This window comes from Solea senegalensis, linkage group LG13 (assembly GCF_019176455.1).
Source record: "Solea senegalensis isolate Sse05_10M linkage group LG13, IFAPA_SoseM_1, whole genome shotgun sequence".
NCBI classification, from domain to species: Eukaryota; Metazoa; Chordata; class Actinopteri; order Pleuronectiformes; family Soleidae; genus Solea; species Solea senegalensis.
Genome location: NC_058033.1, coordinates 6,193,453 through 6,212,700, shown reverse-complemented (window position 1 = coordinate 6,212,700; position 19,248 = coordinate 6,193,453). Strand labels below are relative to the sequence as shown.

Genomic DNA, 19,248 nt, shown 5'->3' with positions numbered 1-19,248 from the left:
GGAGTGAGGTGGTTGTGTCTCCATAATACAAACATGATGTCTTTAGTGTTAAAGGGCAACTGAAATGTCGGCGCAGAACTGCAGAGCCATAGTAAAGTTTGGACTGGTCAACATTGGAATAAGGAACGACAGCCCTACAGCGCCCCCTGTGTTTAGAAACCTGCTATCAGTGATGTCATGGCTGCCAGGAGTACGATCAAACAGATTTGAACCCTCTAACAAAAACACTGACCTGTGTTTGATATGCGTTCTGATCCGATCACTCTCTGCACCAAAGCCCATAGAGAAAATCAGCGATTCTGCATCACAGCACACAGTAGTTGTTGATCCACTTCTGCCTCTATGACTAAGTTGAAATTAATTATTAAGGGATTTTAGTGTTTGAAATCCTTCATTTGGATTCTCCTCCATGACACACACTTACCAAACGAGGCAGCAGCAGACTAGCAGCTCCTGAGTTCCCGCAGGCTAAAAACGCTGATTTTCTCTATGGACTTTGGTGTGGGAGAGGAAGAGACACAAACAAAGTCAAGATAAAATGGCAAACATATTCTTAGTGTAGCATACACTTAAGCAGGGGTAGATTTTATTGAACGACACATTTTAACGGCCCTCGATAACATTTCCATCAAGTTTGTGTTACTTGTGTAACAGTGGAGCTGAAATAAAGCAATTTATTCTAGTTTGAATACCCATTTGTTTTTTCTTTTTCTTTGTATTACCATCAAATTCTAGTAACGGTTCCGCCGCTTCAGTAATTAAACAGAAAGGATGGCCGTGCACAGTCATGACAGATTTTTGTGCCAGGCTGAATTCAGGTATAAGCATAATTAGTGCTCCCAGAGCAGTGCACATTTAATTGTGAAGTGTCTCTTGCAGTGTAATACTTACCAGATGCCAAAACAGCAAGGAGAGCTTTGGGATGATGACTTTCAATTAGGATTTCACCCCAGAGCCCAGTCAATTATCCACAGAGGTCTGCTGTGCGTTGCTTCCTGTAAATTGGCTTTGTTCTGTCAATTTAAAAAAAAAAAGAAAAGAAAAAGAAAGCAAATAATATTACAAGTGAAACAAATAAACAAAACAAAGCTGTTGTTCTTACCACCTGAGCGTCGAAGCATAAACGGAGATGAGAGAGAAGTGGCTAAACCACTGCGTTGTATATTAAATACTTAGTTTCAGGCAGATTCAGTGTGGAAAATCAAACAAAAACATCTTGGTTATGCAATCGATTCTAATTCCGCTGGTTCACTAATGATTCATACCACAAAAATCAGCCTGATTTCACAGAAAGAAGGTTGCGATTTTACTTTAATGTTGAATTTGTGCTTTATTCACAGAGGAAGGGAAGGAGTTTGAATGGGACATTTTCTGTCCAAGCCCCACTGAGTCCAAGAGAATATTGAAAATGATTTATGGTTATTGTTTCATCCAGGAGGAAGTAACACACATATGAAATATCACAGCTCTTATGAGTATAAATATGAATAATACAATTTCAGACTCACTATTTACAACAATCAAACCTTCTAAATTAACTCTTGCTGCGGCTGATAAACGTGTGGATAATCCAACCATTGTGCTTTATTTTAAGTTGTAGTGAAAGGAAAATGATAATTCACGTGTTATCCCTTGTTTTTAATCGCTATACGGCAAAGTTTACACTGTATTTGCAATAAAGCAATAAAAAAACATTATTTTAATTTACCCAATTTTACTAAAATGTTGCTAAAAGAACTTGAAATTAACACCAGTTGATGTGACTGAATCCGACCAAAGCCCGACAATAGTTTTATGGATTTTTGTCTGAATCTGGCTCCAACCCGACGTGCTCCAGTCTGGTATCCATGCTCGGATGTAAACAGTCTGTACAAAGAACAAATAGCTCTCAAGTATTTGCGTCTCTAATGAGCGAGACGTCTGCCAAGCATTAGGTCAACATGTGTTTTTATAGGTTTTGACGCCTTGATGAGAACATGAGTCTCGTCTAATTTAAGCCTGTGACATGTAATGAGGAAAATGATCTTAACTACACTGGAAAAAGAAAACGCTTGGAATCGGTGACCTCAACAGGTGCTTCTTGTGTTTAAGCTAAACCAAAGTCTAAATCTAAAACAATGAAAGTCCGAGGTGTGGGAACCCCCTAGTGGATGAAAGTGGATGAAGTAGCCACCAGGGGGCTATTAACTAAGGACTTAATGGTGTCAATCACTAGATTCAGCTGTTTTTCAATAGGCCATAAAGTCAATTTTGTAAATTATGTTCCCATTTAGAGGAGAATGTGGACACCGGTGTGATTGATGGCACGCGGCATCTGCGAACGCCAATGTGGCGACGGATAAAGTTGGGATTCTCCTTATATTACGGTTGTTAGTCGGTTGCCACAAGGACCAAGAACGTCTCATGATGATCATGAAATTGGAACAAAGAACGGTTTCAAAGAGCTTGTGCAAAAAGATCAATTTTAAATTTGCTATAGGTGCCGCTACAGAGGGGAGGGATTGCCAATTATGTTATTGATTATACAGCTGTGCGGCCTTATTGTATTGATCAGGCCAGAGCCTGAGCAGAGGTCGATGAACATAGGTATATATATAGGATAGTAGCGGTGGTTCACGATGCCTGATTTTAATCAAGTTGGTACTCAACGGGTGCGGGGAATTCAGACACTGATCATGGACTTGTACGTGTTCCTACATGTGCTGCTTTAAGTCTTGGGTTTTTTTTGTCATCCTCTTTGCACAACTAAAACATAATTTATTGCAGGATACTTGGAGGTGAGGTTCAGTATCAGGCCTAAGGGCACTTCAGAAGCGGCTGCGTTTCTTTATTAACCTTCTGTCACACACACACACACACACACACAAGATGCCTTGACAACACTGTGTGTAATATTGTTCATCCCTATAAATAAAGGATCATGCAGCTCAGTGGAAAATGAGAGAGTGGGAGGAAAGTCACTTTATGCTCAACGTGATTGTGGTGCAGAGATTTAAATATACCTGGGTTTTTTGATTTCAGGTAATTTGCATGGTTTAAGTGTCTCTCGTGCTCCTCGTTCACCACAAATGAGGCAACTTGTTTCCCCCGCTGGAGCCGACGTGAGCTGCAAAAATAAAAGAACCACAGAAATTATTAATTTGCACTTCAGCTGGAGGCCTGGTGTGTGTTTTTAATTGGCTGTTTGCATTCCTGCGCTTTCGCTCTGTCGACCTCGTTTGTGCATCATGCATCAGAATAGTTTGAGGCCTAAAAGTTGTTGTTTTCATCACAGCTTGAAACCTTTTTGGTATTGACAGTGTTCAGTTATATATTTTATATTAAGCACATTTGCTCTGTGAACTTGTGATGCTGTAATTGAATAATATTTCAGTTTTGCTACAGGTATCTTATGAATAAATCAACTATTAAACACAAAGATTTTCAGCAGTAATTAAGCAGCTTTTGACATATTTATAACGACAAATAGTTCTCTGGACTTTGGTGTAGGAGAGTGTGCAGTTTACACAGCAGCACACTTATTCTAACAATTGAACACAGTTTGAAAATTAAATGAAATTGGCAGGTGATAAAACACAGAGAAAGCAGCAGATATACGTGGGAGTGTGACCTGGTGGTTGTGCTTTTAAATGTGGACATAAGGAACACATGCAAGGATGATCTATAACTGATTCTTGTGTTGTCTCTCTCTCTCCCCATAGGACACAGAGATTATCAACACGGCCATTCTGACCGGACGCACCGTGGCCATCCCTGTGAAAATGGTCTCCATAGAGATGAACGGGGCGGTCACTGACGTCTCCGCCTCTGTGCAGTGCAAGTCCTCAAATGAAGACATTGTGAAGGTACAATAAACCTGATTTCCTCAATCGTTTGTATCCGGCGGGAAAAGACATCAATTTTGGAGAAATGCACTTCTTTAAACTCCTCTGCTATTACTGCAGAGCAACGTGGTGTGTGTGCGTGTGTGTGTTTGTTTCAATCACAAACACATAAAGACTTCATTTCTGAGCCGCACCATATGTACTCTTTGATTTAATCCCAGCCTGATGCCGGGGATCAAATCAATAAATGTTGATAAAACTCTGCACAGAAATCAGCGAGGTAGTAAAGGAGCAGTAAAAAGCCTCATGACATGCTTTTCTGAATCCACCGCATTGACCGATTTGCGAGCAGACACCTTGTCCACAGATTTCTGCCTCAGATGGTTTCGCCCGTGTAATGCGATTGGTGTTCGTTTAAGTGTGATGGCTGCGGGCGGACGTCGCCGCAGCGGCCGCGTCCCGGCGCCCAGAACAATCACGGCTCAGACTCGCGGGGGGAATCCGAGCTGCGGCGCGTGCACAACAACAAGCCTTGTTTGTTGATTAAGCATATTAAAGTGGGATCACAACAACTTGCAGAGCACATTAGAGGCCGTGATTACTCCCTTATTATTTTCTCCAGTCAATTACAGTCATAATAGATTTCACCACAGGATGAGGGGGCGGGCACAGTGACGCGTCTGCGCCGTTGGTGGGATTAAAACGATAGCCTGACCTTAAATGTATGTAATGTAGCCTGACCTTAGATGTAAAGAATTCATAAAGTATCTCATTACATTCAAATGCACAACGTCGGAGATAATGCAGACGGGCGCGACCGGCCTTTTACTGATCATTATGCTCCACCGGGATGAAAGTAATTCATCACGCGGCGTAAAAGCTCGTCGGAAAATAGCGCAGGCAAATTGGTGTTCAGAATGCATCGGCGTGCCGCTAAGAGCTTTTAACTTTAGCAAAACAACAGGTGGAACATCTGCAGCAGCACCGAACGCCGTGTGTTACTGAGACACAATCAAAACATGCACACAGAGACACAAATCGGACCACAGGCAAGGCTGGGTAGACGAAGAATAAAAAAACAGAACTAAGCACAGTTGCTGTAGGAAATAATAAGAAAAAGCAATATAGGAACAGCAGTGCAATCATGAATACATTGGTGGTTCTGAGCTCAACGTTACTGCAGGGGTGAAGCTGAGGAAAGTGCTTTTATCAGAGCGGCAACTCTGACCTGAACCAAGACGCACAGACACAGTTTAAAGGTCCACTGTGTGAAATGAAGCTTGGTTTATTGGCAGTCATTGATTATATTGCCACAGGGATGTTTTGTTTGATTGTGTAATCACGTTTAAAATAGAAATCATTTGCTTTCCGTAGCCTTACAAGCGTTTACAGTATGAGTATGTATTGTATGCCATCTTGTGCTACCAGGCTTCTACAGCAGTATGGACGGACAACAAGTCTTAATGAAGCAGAGTCTTGTAGCATCAACAAAGAAAACTGGCTCCACTCATATTAAACCAACTTTAAAACATTCATATCAATGGGAACCTCAGCTTATTCTTCAGGCAGTGGTCTGCCATCTTGTAACCAGCCATGGTTTGCCTTTCTCTATATGAAACTTAATCTCTCTATCAAACAAAGAAAAAATGCTCCGCCCACCTGAACCTGAAGCATAAACTAAGAAACATCCACATGTACTTGTATAGTGAGGGCTACCACCGTTCCTTGACGCGTTATGTCATCTGTAGTCTCACGTTAGATCTCATACATCCTTACTTACTGGACCTTTAAGTGTCACTCGATAATTTGTGAGTAAACATAAATGAAACACCTGGTGATTACTGGCCTCGGGCTAATCTAAAGCTAACCGTGCTAATAATAAAACACACACACACACATATGTTTAAAGAACTGGTCTTTGTGGAAACAACATCTGGACTTTGGAACAATCTCAATGTTGATTGACAGTGTTCTGTTTTGACCCATTTTCCAGATTTAGAAAAGAACATTGTCCAGTGGCCTTAGTTACAGGTGATGTTCTGACTTCACCTGCTTTTATCACAGTAAAGCAGCAGCAGTAACCTTGCTCAAGTGTCCTTCTGTTCTTTTACAGATCTTCCAAATTAACGGAAAATATATGAACTATTGTTCCAAATTCTGCTTAATGTCTCGTGTATGTTAGATACGTGTCAGACAACAAACGCTCTCCCTGGACATTTCCAACCAAAACAAAAGGAGCATGAATGGTGAGGTTAAACTCTTCATTAGCACTTTTATTTTTGACATGTTGTAATCTCTCTTTTCTTTTATCTCCCGCAACTGATTTATTGTTTAATAATCCAAAGTTTAACATCCATAATGTTCCTTTTCCCCCCCTGAGATTTTAATGCGACTTTATTGGGGAAAAAAACTGCACAGCGATACGATACACCTGCTTTTTCAATTTCACACTCCCGTACTCTCTCTACGAGACCTTTTATTCATAATAAAAAGACAGTAAATTCTAGCAAAGCTTTTATTGAAGAGTGAATAGTGAGTATTGTCCCCTCTTCTTTTTTTGGAGGAAAGTAATTCTCTCTCCAAATATCAGCTTCACCAAATTGTTTAAATGTCACGCTTTACCAAAGTCCACTGTCTTGTGTCACCATGTTTCTGCAGAATCATGGATGGACGAGTGAGCCAGAGCCTGCCTTTCACATTTGGAAGTATATTTGGCTCCGCCCATCTATACCTGACGCATAAATCATGCTTCATATTGATTTTATGTGTTTTGTGTTGAATGGCAGCTGATATCATGAAATTAAAGTCATTTTAGACCTTGTTTTGTGATTGGACGGTCGTTCCCGTGGAAGTCCTGAGGTTCTACCGTAATGACAAGTATATGGGTGCAAAGCTCTATTTCTTCGTTCATTGAATTTTCTAGATATCACATAAACGGTCAAGGATTTACGGTAATGAGAAGTACGCATGCACACATGCTACCGTTTTTTCTCGAAACACAGTTTCAAAGTTGTTGCCCCGCCGACCGAGTAAATCCACACATCTAGTGACAGAAAATACACGGAAAGTACAGCCTCTTCAATCACAAACACATGTCGCATACTCCAGCTTTAAAGGCCACAGTCTGAGTCTCAGTATATTTCAGGTTTATGAATCAGCCCCTCCATAACTGACCATCTTAAAAACTTGACCACATTACCTTCTTGTATTTGAAGACTGCAAATCTGCCGCGTGTCAAAAAGCCTTTTTTTCTTTCATCGAACACTAAAACTATCTCATCAAGTCGGGGCTAATGAAATTGAAATCCTTTTCAGTGGTTTAGCAGCTCGTCAAGGTCAGGTCAGGCAGGTTTGATTGAATATTTTACAGACTGAGGCCACGAAACCATGAAGCTGTATCAGACACTGACGTCTATCATATTGGCTGTGAATGAATCCTTTCTTATTAAAAGAGCCCAGTATATGTCCAATATACTGCGACTCTGATATATTGGACTCCCTCTTAATGTTTCCTGCCCCGCAGTGTGCTCGCGTTATCTCGTATACAAATTGGCCCAAAATAAATAGTCCTGCACAGCAGCGGGAAAACAAAATTACACTGTGAATTAAAGTCCCAGTAGAGTTCAGATTAATGAGTTTGCCTGATGGGAGGGGCCCCGGCCGCGGCGTGCTCGATGCGGTGGGACGCCTTGCCTCAGCACGTCATTTATCATTTTTCATTATCCATTAAAGACAAGGCGCGTGCGATATTGAGTGGGCCTGCTCCAGTGAGCTTGCCATTGAACATTCGAGGCTAATTTAAAAATGAGACCTTCAGGCTCAGGAAATACACAGTCATGACAGTTCAATAAAAAAAAACAAAGAAACGTCCCAAATCAAAGATTCACCACGAGCGCGACAGAGATGTCGTCCTCCATTACTTTGTTGTTGCTGCTTTCGTGGCGCACATTAGTCTCGTGCCAAAGTTGGTGATAAGTTAGGAAAGAAAGAGAAGAGACGACATATGGTCGAAGATCACGTACGACGAGACAAACTCAAAGTTTGCCGTCAAAATGAACACTGAACTGAAATACCACTGAACGGATCGTGATTCGGCTCACAAACCCCGGCCTTCAGCAGCTAAATCTATATGATATGATATTTTAGACATTTCCTTTGCTAAATGTTGGAGATTAACACTATGTTTTCAGGGATTTTTAAGTCGTTTTAACTGATCGACAGTTCGCCATTGCTCGCTTTGACTCTCATGTCAGACGGCGCGCTTGTGACTCTTCCTGTGGCGACACTGTCTGACCAATCAGTGGCCGGCAGTCTGTTGACGTCACATTTTAGTATCCGTTCCGCTCAGGTACTAAAAAAAACAAACACCAGGTACCAGATACTATCACTCATGGAAAAGCAAAGAAAACGAGTGTTTACGATACCTCGTCCCATCTCATCAGCCCCGTGACTCAAGCCTGCAACTCAAACAGCATTCAAACTAAAATAAATTTCAAAAACTTCCTCCAAATAAAGCTTTATTTTCAGCCCTGCATTCTCATTTGGATGTTTTCCAACCCATCAGCCATTCTGCCACCCACCCCACCCCCCCCTTTCTCCAGCTTTGAGAGTAAAAAATAGGTAAAAAGCTGTAATTTTTTTCCTCTACAGACACTTTTTCTTTTTTTTTTTTTTATTAATATACTTTGGAAATAACTAAGCCGCGGTGTGCTGCAAGAGCCTTCTGTAGATAAGACAAACCTACGCGTGCACAGTGTGCATGTGCTTTATTCAGGCAGTAAAAAGTGGGGGGGGGAAGAGAAGAGAAGGAGAGAATGATGGGAAAATGTGTGTCACAGGGCAGAGGGAGCTCGCTGGCCATCGTGGGCAGCAGACATCGTCCTCCTCCCCGCTGCTGCTGCTGTGACTCATATAACCCATCATGCAGGCAGAGATAAGGCCTGTATGTGGCTGAAGGCTGCTTCTTTTACTCCGTGTCACACTTCTGTATGAATGTGGAGCACTGAAAGGTCCAATGTGTAACGTTTAGGAGGCAGATATTGAATGTACTAGACCCGTGATGTTTGTCCAGGTGTATAATCATCACCGTTTGGTTTTCGTAAGCCTTAGATTAAGCCTTTTTTTTTATGTACCTGAGGGTCTAGCTTTGCTGTGCCCACCATCTTCCACAGCCATGTTTTCACAACACCTCAGAAGAAGAAGAGTTGGTATTATGCTCTGTATTTATATAGAGCTCTTTCTAGTCTTGTTGAGCCGCGTTACGCTACAGTTTTCACCAATTCACACGTCTTTCATATTCATTCACATGCTGCAACATGGGGTTAAGTGTCTTTGCTCAAGGACACATAGACTAGCGACCCAGGAAATGAACCCGCAACATCCTAACTCCTCACTTTTGATACGGAAGTATAGTAAATATCATATATTTAAATACTTTTACTTTGGTAATATTATAGAAAATGACTTCAACTTCTGCCAAAGTCATTTTCATTTAACATACTTGTACTTTTACTCAAATATCCCTTTAAAAGGTACTTTATACAAGACTGTAAACTACACAAATGGGCTCTTCCATTATACAGATCTAGCACTGCTACTGGAAACTAATTGGGGGAACAGATTTTGTGACAACCAACTTCTTTTAATTCCCCCCTGTTTCACCTTTGCACTGTACCTGTGCACCAAGTCGATCTTTGGAGAAAAAAAAATAAATAAAAAGCAGACTGAGCCTTGACCTCAAACCCATGCAACACCTTTGGGATGAGCTGGAGCAGCGACTGTTCGACAGGCTTTATCAGTGGTTGACCTCACTAATGCTCTTGTGGCTGAATGTGAGCAAATCCCTGCAGCCGAGCTCCGAGCTCTGGTCGAAAGCATTAAAGCGGAAGACTGGAGGTTTTTTTAGTACGAGATTAATACCTGCGGTTTAGAAACAGCACCACGGGCGACGTAAGCTTCAGGAATCACACAAACAAGCTTCATTTATTTGAAATATCTCTCTCTCTCCAAAACAAGGTGGTGATGGCCGCATGTTTTGGAGCTGAACCCAAACTGATGTGTTATTTTCTGTATAGTAACGCTGGCATTCGATCAATACTTGACACAACATCCCACTTTTAGGATCACATTTTTGTACTTTATTAATACCAAAACTGGACACGTATTTCAAGAATTTAATTTAAAAAGTACATGCTGATCATTAGATGGTTTATTATGTCATCTCTTGCTTTCCATGTTTGCATGCATTAGATTAAATTAAAATGGTGCCACACAATTTGTGTCCAAACTGGACCCAAACCCAAGTACCAATTCAAATGATTTGACTGAATCTGGACCATCCTGTTGGATCCTGTTGGGTTTCTTCAGGTGAGAAAAGCCTGAAATCGATGTAAATGGAACATTTTATGTTGCGCCATAAGTCATTAACCTCTGTTAGAGCAGGAAGGGGTTAAAGACCACACTGGGTGCCACTCCTGTGTACCTAAAAATGTGGCCAGCGAGTGTTTTGTTTGATTTGACAATCCTTTTAAAGTACACTTGTGACTCTGCAGTTTATGAAATGAATAAGGAATATGCAAGTTTTTAAACCCCCCCCCAACTGTTTCCAAAAAGGCCCCAAAGTCCCAGCGTTCCTGAACACGTCATTGTTCACACTCGGCATCATTAATACAACAAACAACGGGCTAATGAAGGCTGCCTCATTTAGCTAACAGAGCTAAATGAACTCATTGGTTTAAATGCTCTTGAAGGCAGAAACGGCCACAAGACACAATCGCGCTAATGCTAGCCATATGTCAGCCGTCATTCAGCGCTCATTTGATACATATGTTATCCCTAAATGGAAACTCGACTTGGCAGAGTGTCGTGGCACTTCATTTACTGAATATTCAAATTGGACAATAAAGCCGCGGGTAATTGTGGCTCCTGTTTGGAAACAAATGCCGCCGCAGCAGCCAGCGTACGCGGACGTCACCAAAGATGACTCCATTCTTCTTGTTTATTCTTCGCTTTGTGTGTCATTGACATTGAGACGTGGGCGAGGAAACGACTCTGTGATGGAGAGAGAGCAGGCGCAGATACAGCACGAGAAAACATTTGGTGTATTTTAACTTTCAAACACCAACATGGGGGTGGGAAAAAAAGAAACAATCTTCTGGACCAGGCAGCTTGTACATCCATGACACATACCCTGTAACCATGACAATAAGAGTGCAGTATGCTCCATGTCTTGAGCTTTCCTGCTGTCTAATAAAAGACAAATTTCTAGTTTATAAATTTAGAAACATATACTGCCTTATCAGAGTATCTGCAGCTGTCTGTCCTCCAGCATTGTACAACAAAATACACAGAGAACCCTCGTCAGAGAACACAGAGACACATCTATTGATGTTTCATTATATTTGGTGATTGTCTTGTAGGGAGATCACAGATTAGTTAATGTGAATTTTAGCTTCACATCTTTTCCTAATTATCTTTTACCTAATTACCTGTCGTTCTCCTGATGGGTTTAGTCAGTCCTGTGACTGGTCGTTTACCTTTTATCAGTTTTATTTGAAATTAAAGACAGAACGGAGCTCTGCATGTGAAGAGTCACACTGTGTTTTCTTGGAGAATCTTTGACGGCGTAGCTGAAATGATGCCATCGGGTCTTATCTCTCAGCCTCAGAGATTAAAGCATCCCGCCCCCCCAGAGCAGGTGTAACAAACACGGGGAGCTGAGCTAGAAGGAAGTGGGTATTTATTAGGCTGAGAGTGTCTCAAGATCAATTAATGGTTTCCATGTCCTTGTGGCTGTGAGAGGTATAAATTTCTTCAGCTGCCTGAGTCTGCAAGGGTTGACACAAATGTCCATGTGGAGCCTCAAGATTTGGAACATTCTTGCTGTGTGTGCTGTAGTTTACTCCACATCTCAATGTTCCTGAGCACAATTCATCAAAGCAGCTTTCCTTCTTGCTTCCAGGAGGTCACAGCGATGTTTTATAGTGCGGAAGATTCCTGATTGTTGTATGTGCAAGTGTGCAGGAGCCTGCTGCTTATGTTCTTCTTCTATTGCCCTCTCCCTTTAGGGGTCGCCACAGCGGACCGTCTGCCTGAACCCTCTCTGTGGTCTTCCTCTTTTCCTCTCCATCATCCTTTTGTCCAATATAATCACTATCTGCAAGTGACCAAACCATCTCAACCTTGACTCTCTTACTTTATTTCCAAACCTGAGCTGTCACTCGAATGTACTCATGTCTAATCCTGTCCATCCTGGTCACTCCCAATGCAAATCTCTGCATCTTAAGTTCTGCCACCTCCTGCTCCGCCTCCTGCCTTTTCACTTGTGCTGCTCTCCTCCTGTCACACATCAACCCTGACACTCGTCTCCGCCCTGCCCACTCTGTCTTCTTCATCTGTCTTGTGCTCTGTCCATTGCTTTGGACGGTTGACACCAGGTGTTCTGTCTTGCTCTTGCTAACCTTCATTCCTCTTCTCTCCAGTGCAGACGTCAGCTTAGCCCTTAGTCTGTTGGTAATATGCTCTTCACAGTTTTTCCTGTAGTATGACCATGGCTTTGCAAAATGTGCTGCTGGATTGTGATGGATTGAAATGGTTCCACTGGTGCCTCACAGCAAGAAGGTCCTCTGTTTGAAACCTGGTTTATCCTGTGCCCTGTGCCTTTTTTTCTTTTTAAAAGTAATTTAATCTTCAGTTTAACCAATGTCATCCCTCTAGTAACCCTACTAAAGCTCCATCTTTGCAAATGGATAATTAGTTCACACACAAACTATGTGTTGCGGATTCTCAGGTGTCCTTAGACCCCACTTTGAGAAACACTGGTAGAGAGGATTCCTATTGTCTTGCATATAAAAGGAATAGGATGCAGTGATTTACTTGTCTCTTATGAAAACTTGTAAGTTCAAAGGGTCACACAGTGGTGCAGTGGCTAGCATCGTTGCCTCATGTCCAACAGTTCGACTCAGTTTGCATGTTTCGCTCAAGGTACTCCGGCTTTTTCCCACAGTCCAAAAACATTTCAAATTGAGTATTATGGTAATTGGACACACTAAATTGACTGTGGATGTGAGAGTGAATGGCCTTTTCGCCCCATGTCAGCTGTTAATTAACTCAGTAAAGACCCTCATGTGGAGGATAAAGAGGTAGAAAATGGATGGATCAGAACCGTATAAAGTAGCTCAATTTCTCCTCATGAGATGTTACACTGGAACAATACGTTTCCAGTAAAAAGTGCTCAAGATAAAATAAAAATCACTATCCTTTCTACATTTGTGGCTCTAAGTGAATCACACTTCAATATAAAGGCACTAACCCACTGAAACACTCTCTTGAAGGACAGAAGCTGCTGCCTTTACTGAAATTAATTCAGTTAATGTTATGGAATAAATGTGTGAAAGGCCCTTAGGTGTCTTCACCTTAATTAACCCGGCCTCCGCGTCATGTGACCAGTACACGAAGACGGCACTTGCACTCGTCCCGATGATCTTTCTCCACCCAGGCAATCTGCTGGCACCATGGAAGATGCCACAGCACATTAGCAGCAGCGTGATGGCATGTGGCGGCTTGCTGCGTGAAAGCCCCTCCTCGCCAAGCCCCCACCGTGCCACTGACACCCAGAGCTGCTAACAGCTTTTGACTTGCAATTAGCCAGCCAAGTTTATCAGTGGCAATGGGAGCTGAAGCATTGCTGCTGCAGCGAGGGCGTGTTTTTCAACAGTGTGTGCACTCATTGTGCACGTGTCTTTAGGGTAAAAAGGAGGGCACATCAGACAGATGTTCAGCAAGTCGCGCTGTGATTAATCAAGGTGGCCGGGGTCGACTCCTTCCCTTTCTTTTGCAACTCGCTTCACGCAGATAAGACAAATCAGCAGACACAACAATAACACTGGGGCAGCCCATAAGGTCAAACCCTGAAAAATTGCATTAACTCAAGCAGAGGGGAAGACTGTCATCTTAAGAGTTTCCTCCACCACACACCCTCTCCCTCTCCCTCCACTCAGGGCCTGTCTGCATTGAAGGGGAATTATATCACCGACCTCCTCCCAGTTATGATGAATCCCCAGCCCTGACAATACTGGCCGGCCCGACCTCCATTTGCCGGAGATTAGATTCTCTGATTACAATGCCAGCTACCTCCCACCACTAGATAAATCTTCTATGGGAGCCCAAAAGCAAAGCCATCCAGATCCATTGCAGTTAATAATTTAGTGTTCGAGGGGGACAAGTATTTATGATAATTAAAATTGAGCTGGAGAGATTCTCTTTGGACTCAATAGGACAGGTTAAAAATGGTTTTAAGTTGAAAATGGCATTTGTTAAGACTTAAAGTGGAAATAAATCTCTGGACCATATGACTGTGGTTCATTATTTTACTTTATCTTAAGCAAGATTTAGCACAACAATCAAACTTAACATTCTACTCACAGCCACTGCAGCCAGACGCCGTGACTGTTAATGTGAAAAACTGATGACACAGCATGTGGCTGCAGTAGATGCTCATCATAAAACACTGATGACACAGTGTCTGACTAAAGCAGAGCTAAGTCAAACATCCATGCCACGGCATCTGGCTACATTGGCTGCTAACATCAAACACTGAGGCAAGGCAAGTTTGTTTTTTATTTGTATAGCACTATTCATACACGGGGCAACTCAAAGTGCTTTACAGGGGCTTTACTGAGGACAAAGTGTTTGGTTTCTGGTGCCATTGCAGCTAGCTATGGTTAATGCTACAGTCATACTCTGATTCAACGTTGGTTGGCTACAGTAGTTAGTAAAGTAAACACCAATGTCACAGCCTGCGGCTTCAGTAGCTGTTAAAGAAACACTGATGTTACATTGTCCGACTACAGGAGCGGCTAAAGTCTAGTCCAGTACTACAGTGGCTGGCTATAGTAGCTGCTAACACCAACTAGTGACACCACAGCATCTGGCTACAGTAGCTACTAAAGACAAAGTCCAATACTACAGTGGCTGTCTATATTAGCTGCTAACGTCAACTTGTAAAGCCACATCATCTGGCTATAGTAGCTGCTAACGTCAAATAGATATTCTGTTAACCTTAAACACCACCATTTTGAGCTACAGTTGCTGCTAAATTTGTCAAACACCGCTCACAAATACAGGAGCTGTTTATTATTTTGGAATATTAGCCTTTATTAGCAGGGATTAGAACACCCGGAGACATCAGAAGAAGGACTTTCCTCACGTTGCTCTTTTGTTGTCTCCTTGAATCTCTGCTCAAAAATCCATGTCTTATTGTCAGTAAAGGAAATGCTTTAGTCTAGATCAAGAAGATAAAAATAAATAAATAAAATGAAGTTAGACAGTTATATTTAGTGTTTCTTTTCCACTTTAAATTTAAAAAAAATCTCCACATATTAAATTCATACTTCATGCTTCGCTCACAAATCACATCACGCGACATGAATGTCACACAAAAGGTGAAACGTGTGAATATGTTTACGATGTGTCGTGTCGGTATATTATGAACTAAAGTTCACCTGAAATGCCACGCTGCTGTCAGCCTTCATGTTAAATGAATTGTGTTTTTGCCTAAAAGCTTTTGTTGGCCTATTATGTATTCGTATAATTGTTCATAGATCATTATGCAGGGAATGGGCAAGATGGATGGTGGTGTTAGGATGTGGTTTGAATGCCTAATTTGCACTGTACATGCTCAACAAACACTTGGTTATTTAGAAGTGCTAATTTGACTGTCGAAAAGATGCAAATTAGATTAGAGAACGATTCACAGCAAAGTAAGCATTGTTTACAGCCGTGGGTTCTCAGCTCTGTGTCTCACAGTAGCCGCTTTTCACTGATTCATTCCACGCGTCAGCTTCAGGATTGTAAAATCAGCTGCTGCTGCTGCTGCTGCTGCTGCATTTGGAGCCTCATTGCACACACTTTGAGGAGCATGAATCGACACTGTGCTAAATATCAACATAAAGCCCCCTTTTTAAATTTTTTTCCGCCAGTTTCCGCCGTATCACAAACGAAACACACGGCATCATCTCATTTACACTGAGTGCTATCTGCTTAATGCAGGCGGCTTCAGTTTGTGCAGAAGGTTTTAAAACACCCGCCTCTGACGCGTCTGCCACAAATCCAAATTGATTTTGTTGTGCTCACAGCTTTGACATTCAGCAATTTCAAAAATTAAACAGGAATTAGTGTATATCTTTCCAGAAACAGTGTGCCCATCACAGGCGATTTGCTCAAAGACAGCAAGGGAAGCTCGGCTCCCTGTAAAATGACATAAAATAAATGGTCAATTACGCACTGTTGTGTTTACATTTCATTACTAAAAGTGCACTGGAACGTGATCAACTGTATGACTAGTTTGTTCAGAATCAGCTGCAGAATAGCTTTTTCTCACTGGGCGAATGCATGATGATCGGATGATCACTTTTTGTTTGACAACGCTGGACAAACATTGGGCTACCTGATGTTGGTTTGTCTGTCCCAGTCTTCATCCGTACTGTTGCTTAAGTAGATAAATCCTACATTAGTCTTTTTTTTTTTAATGAAATGTCACACGCAGAATAGATGTGTTGCCTTATTACAGAGACAGACGTTTTTAAAAGACCGAAGAAGTAGAGTAAATCTAAAAACCTGCAAAACTACACATCTATACTGTCGTACCTCCCCGTCATCGTCATCAGATTTGGTTGAACTGTTTTTTTTTCTTTCCCCGACAAGTACACGCAGAGATGATTGATGAGCCCCAAACTTTCACATCACATTTAAATCCATAAAAGATCTTATTCCTCGCTCTCTTTTTTTTTGCTTTGCTGAAAGTACCAACCTTGAAAAGCTCGCCGATGAATTGTGGAAGTGACAGCCGCAGTCATACGGCGCCGTACATCATCACATATCACTTAGATGCTCTTCCACAGATGTCACCATTACCATATAGATGGTCTCCGACTTCTGACCTTGATCTCATCTGCCCTAGGTGTCCATGAATTGCGACTACGTGTTCGTCAACGGGAAGGAGACGCGGGGATCCATGAACGCCAGGGTCATCTTCAGCTACGAGCATCTGAGCGCGCCGCTGGAGCTGACGGTGTGGGTGCCCAAGCTTCCTCTACAAGTGGAGCTGTCTGATAACAATCTCAGCTTCATCAAAGGTTGGAGGGTTCCAATCCTGCCTGACCGGAGGTAAGGCTTTGCAGTTCGTATTTAAATTTACAGTTTTATGCAACTTGGGTCTTATTTTCATAGCTTTGGCATCTGGAATAAAAGCACAGTGTACATATCAGGTTAACAGCTGTCATGTGCAAACATGAGCGGGAGTCAGATGAGCAGACGAGTATTAAACAAACCCGCAAACATGAAAGTGCTGTAAACCCATTATTCTCCCATCTGGTCCTCGGTAAATGCATCAACTTTGAGCCTTACTTTTAACCTCGTCATGAAACGGGGATTTATCATACTCACTATCAGTTCTACAGTGAATTTGTAAAGTTATATACAAAGCTCTTGCAGAACTTGTTGTTTCCAGAGCTGATATACAGTATTTGTCTCACAGGCATTCAATGTAATGACAATATTTGTATGTCTTGTATATAAGGACTTATTTTCACAGTAATCATTGTCCACAATACAAAAGTGCAATGAACACTGCATTCTTATAGTGCGGGGAACTAGAAAGCAGTCCTCTGTGTTTTCCAGGAAATCTGTGTGTGTGTGTGTGTGTGTGTGTTTGTGTCGCTGCTTGTTTTGGTCCAATTAGATGCTGTGACTCAAGCACCCGGCAGAAATGTAGCCTGTGAAATGAAGCTGTCAAGTGCAAACTGATGCACGCGGCTGCCATGTATGTGTCACACTTATCTCAACACATTCTTTACAACGAGTCTCAGACTGTGCCTGAATTTGACTTTGAGAAAGCAGACTGAGTATGAGTCGCACCAACTGATAATTATTGATATCTTCAGACTCCCAGGCACTGTCAGTGTTACTTGGAATTCAAAGTGCGAGTCAGACTGAAATAGATCTTAAACTGTTGCAGAGACACTGCAGAGAACCCATTTTGCGTCCAACCTCTTCTTCCCAGACGTTAATCACCCGGCCAAACCACGGAAATACCGTGTATACTGGTATGTCGACCAATTGTGTTGTTTTACTGACGCAACTGATTTGCGATCGACGTACGGACTTCAAACTAACAGACAGTTTTACGACCATCTATGTGCTATAGTGGGAGGAGCCAAAGGCCATATTTGAAGATTAAATGAGTAAAAGGGTGTTTGAAACCTTATGTTTTGGACAAGTTAAGAATTTGTTAGGTCATATTTGACCAATGAGTTTCTTATGTCCTGGCAATCATTAAAAGTGATTTAATATGAGTTTCCCCATTTATTTAGACTAGAGCCTCATCGGGTCAGTCCAGAATAACTGCTTGAAGGCATTACCACAGTGGCGTAGTAAAATCTGTTTTTGTTTTTGAATGAAACTGCCAATATTTTTGTTCTACAGCCACATAAGATTGTGACGTCTACATGTGTCATTGTTATTTGCTTTTATTCCTATAAGGAACCCTGGCCATGTCGATATTATAGCAGGAACCCGGTGGGCAATAAAAAACAAATGAAGGTGTTATATGTAGAATAAAATGGCACCAGTGGGAGGGTAACGTGGTTCACGCCTCGACCCCTGATGAAAAATGTGGTCGTAGGTTACGAAACCTACGCTCATTAAAATACTCTGGCATTCTCGTATTGCACGGCGCTGTAACAAACCGGCCCCCAACCCTTCATTTAGGAAATGTTTAATGGGAGCACTAACGCTCACGGGGGTGGCTGCTGTCGTCGCTGCTGGAGTTCATCATCATGCACCGAATCCATCTCCACCCCGTGCCGAATACAAATGGCATTTTTGAAGAATGGAGGTGTTTCAAATGACCCAGAGTACTTGGAAAACAGCCTAATTTTTCAGACATCCCCAGTGAGCTATGGCAGGGTATAAAGGTATTAGTTTGATATTGAAAATATGTCTTAACAGATTTATGGCTCTTACAGAACAAGTATCTTTAGTCGAGCATCAAAGAAAGACTGTGTGGCTAACTGGAGCCCGACTTCTAGCTTAAGTATTAGTATTAGGGCCACATGTAAAAATGACTGAAAGAAAGGAATAAAAACCAGAATGAATTACGAGATTATAGACAAAATTCTGACTTTAATCTCAGAATTCTGATTTTAATCTCAGAATTCTGACTTTCTTTGATCTCAGATTTCTGAAGTATGGTTGATAAGAGCTAAGACGTGATACAGTATGGTTGTATTATTTTCATTTAGTGCTCCTCGGCTACATTCATCTGACAGCAGTTTACTTTTTAGAGGTAGATATTCCACCAAACATGGTAAAAAAAAGAAAAAAAAGAATTAAAATTCAATACATTATTCCCACTTTGGTGCTTTAAG

General features: G+C 41.8%; 1 protein-coding gene across 1 annotated transcript in view; it reads left to right on the top strand.

Moving 5' to 3' along the window:
* tmem132e (transmembrane protein 132E) overlaps positions 1–19,248 on the top strand; it is a 113,576-nt gene that overhangs the window by 66,297 nt on the left and 28,031 nt on the right. Inside the window, exons 5-6 of the mRNA XM_044042229.1 lie at positions 3,702–3,845; positions 16,782–16,987. Coding sequence (XP_043898164.1) covers positions 3,702–3,845; positions 16,782–16,987 — 350 coding nt within the window. The remainder of the gene's footprint in view (positions 1–3,701; positions 3,846–16,781; positions 16,988–19,248) is intronic.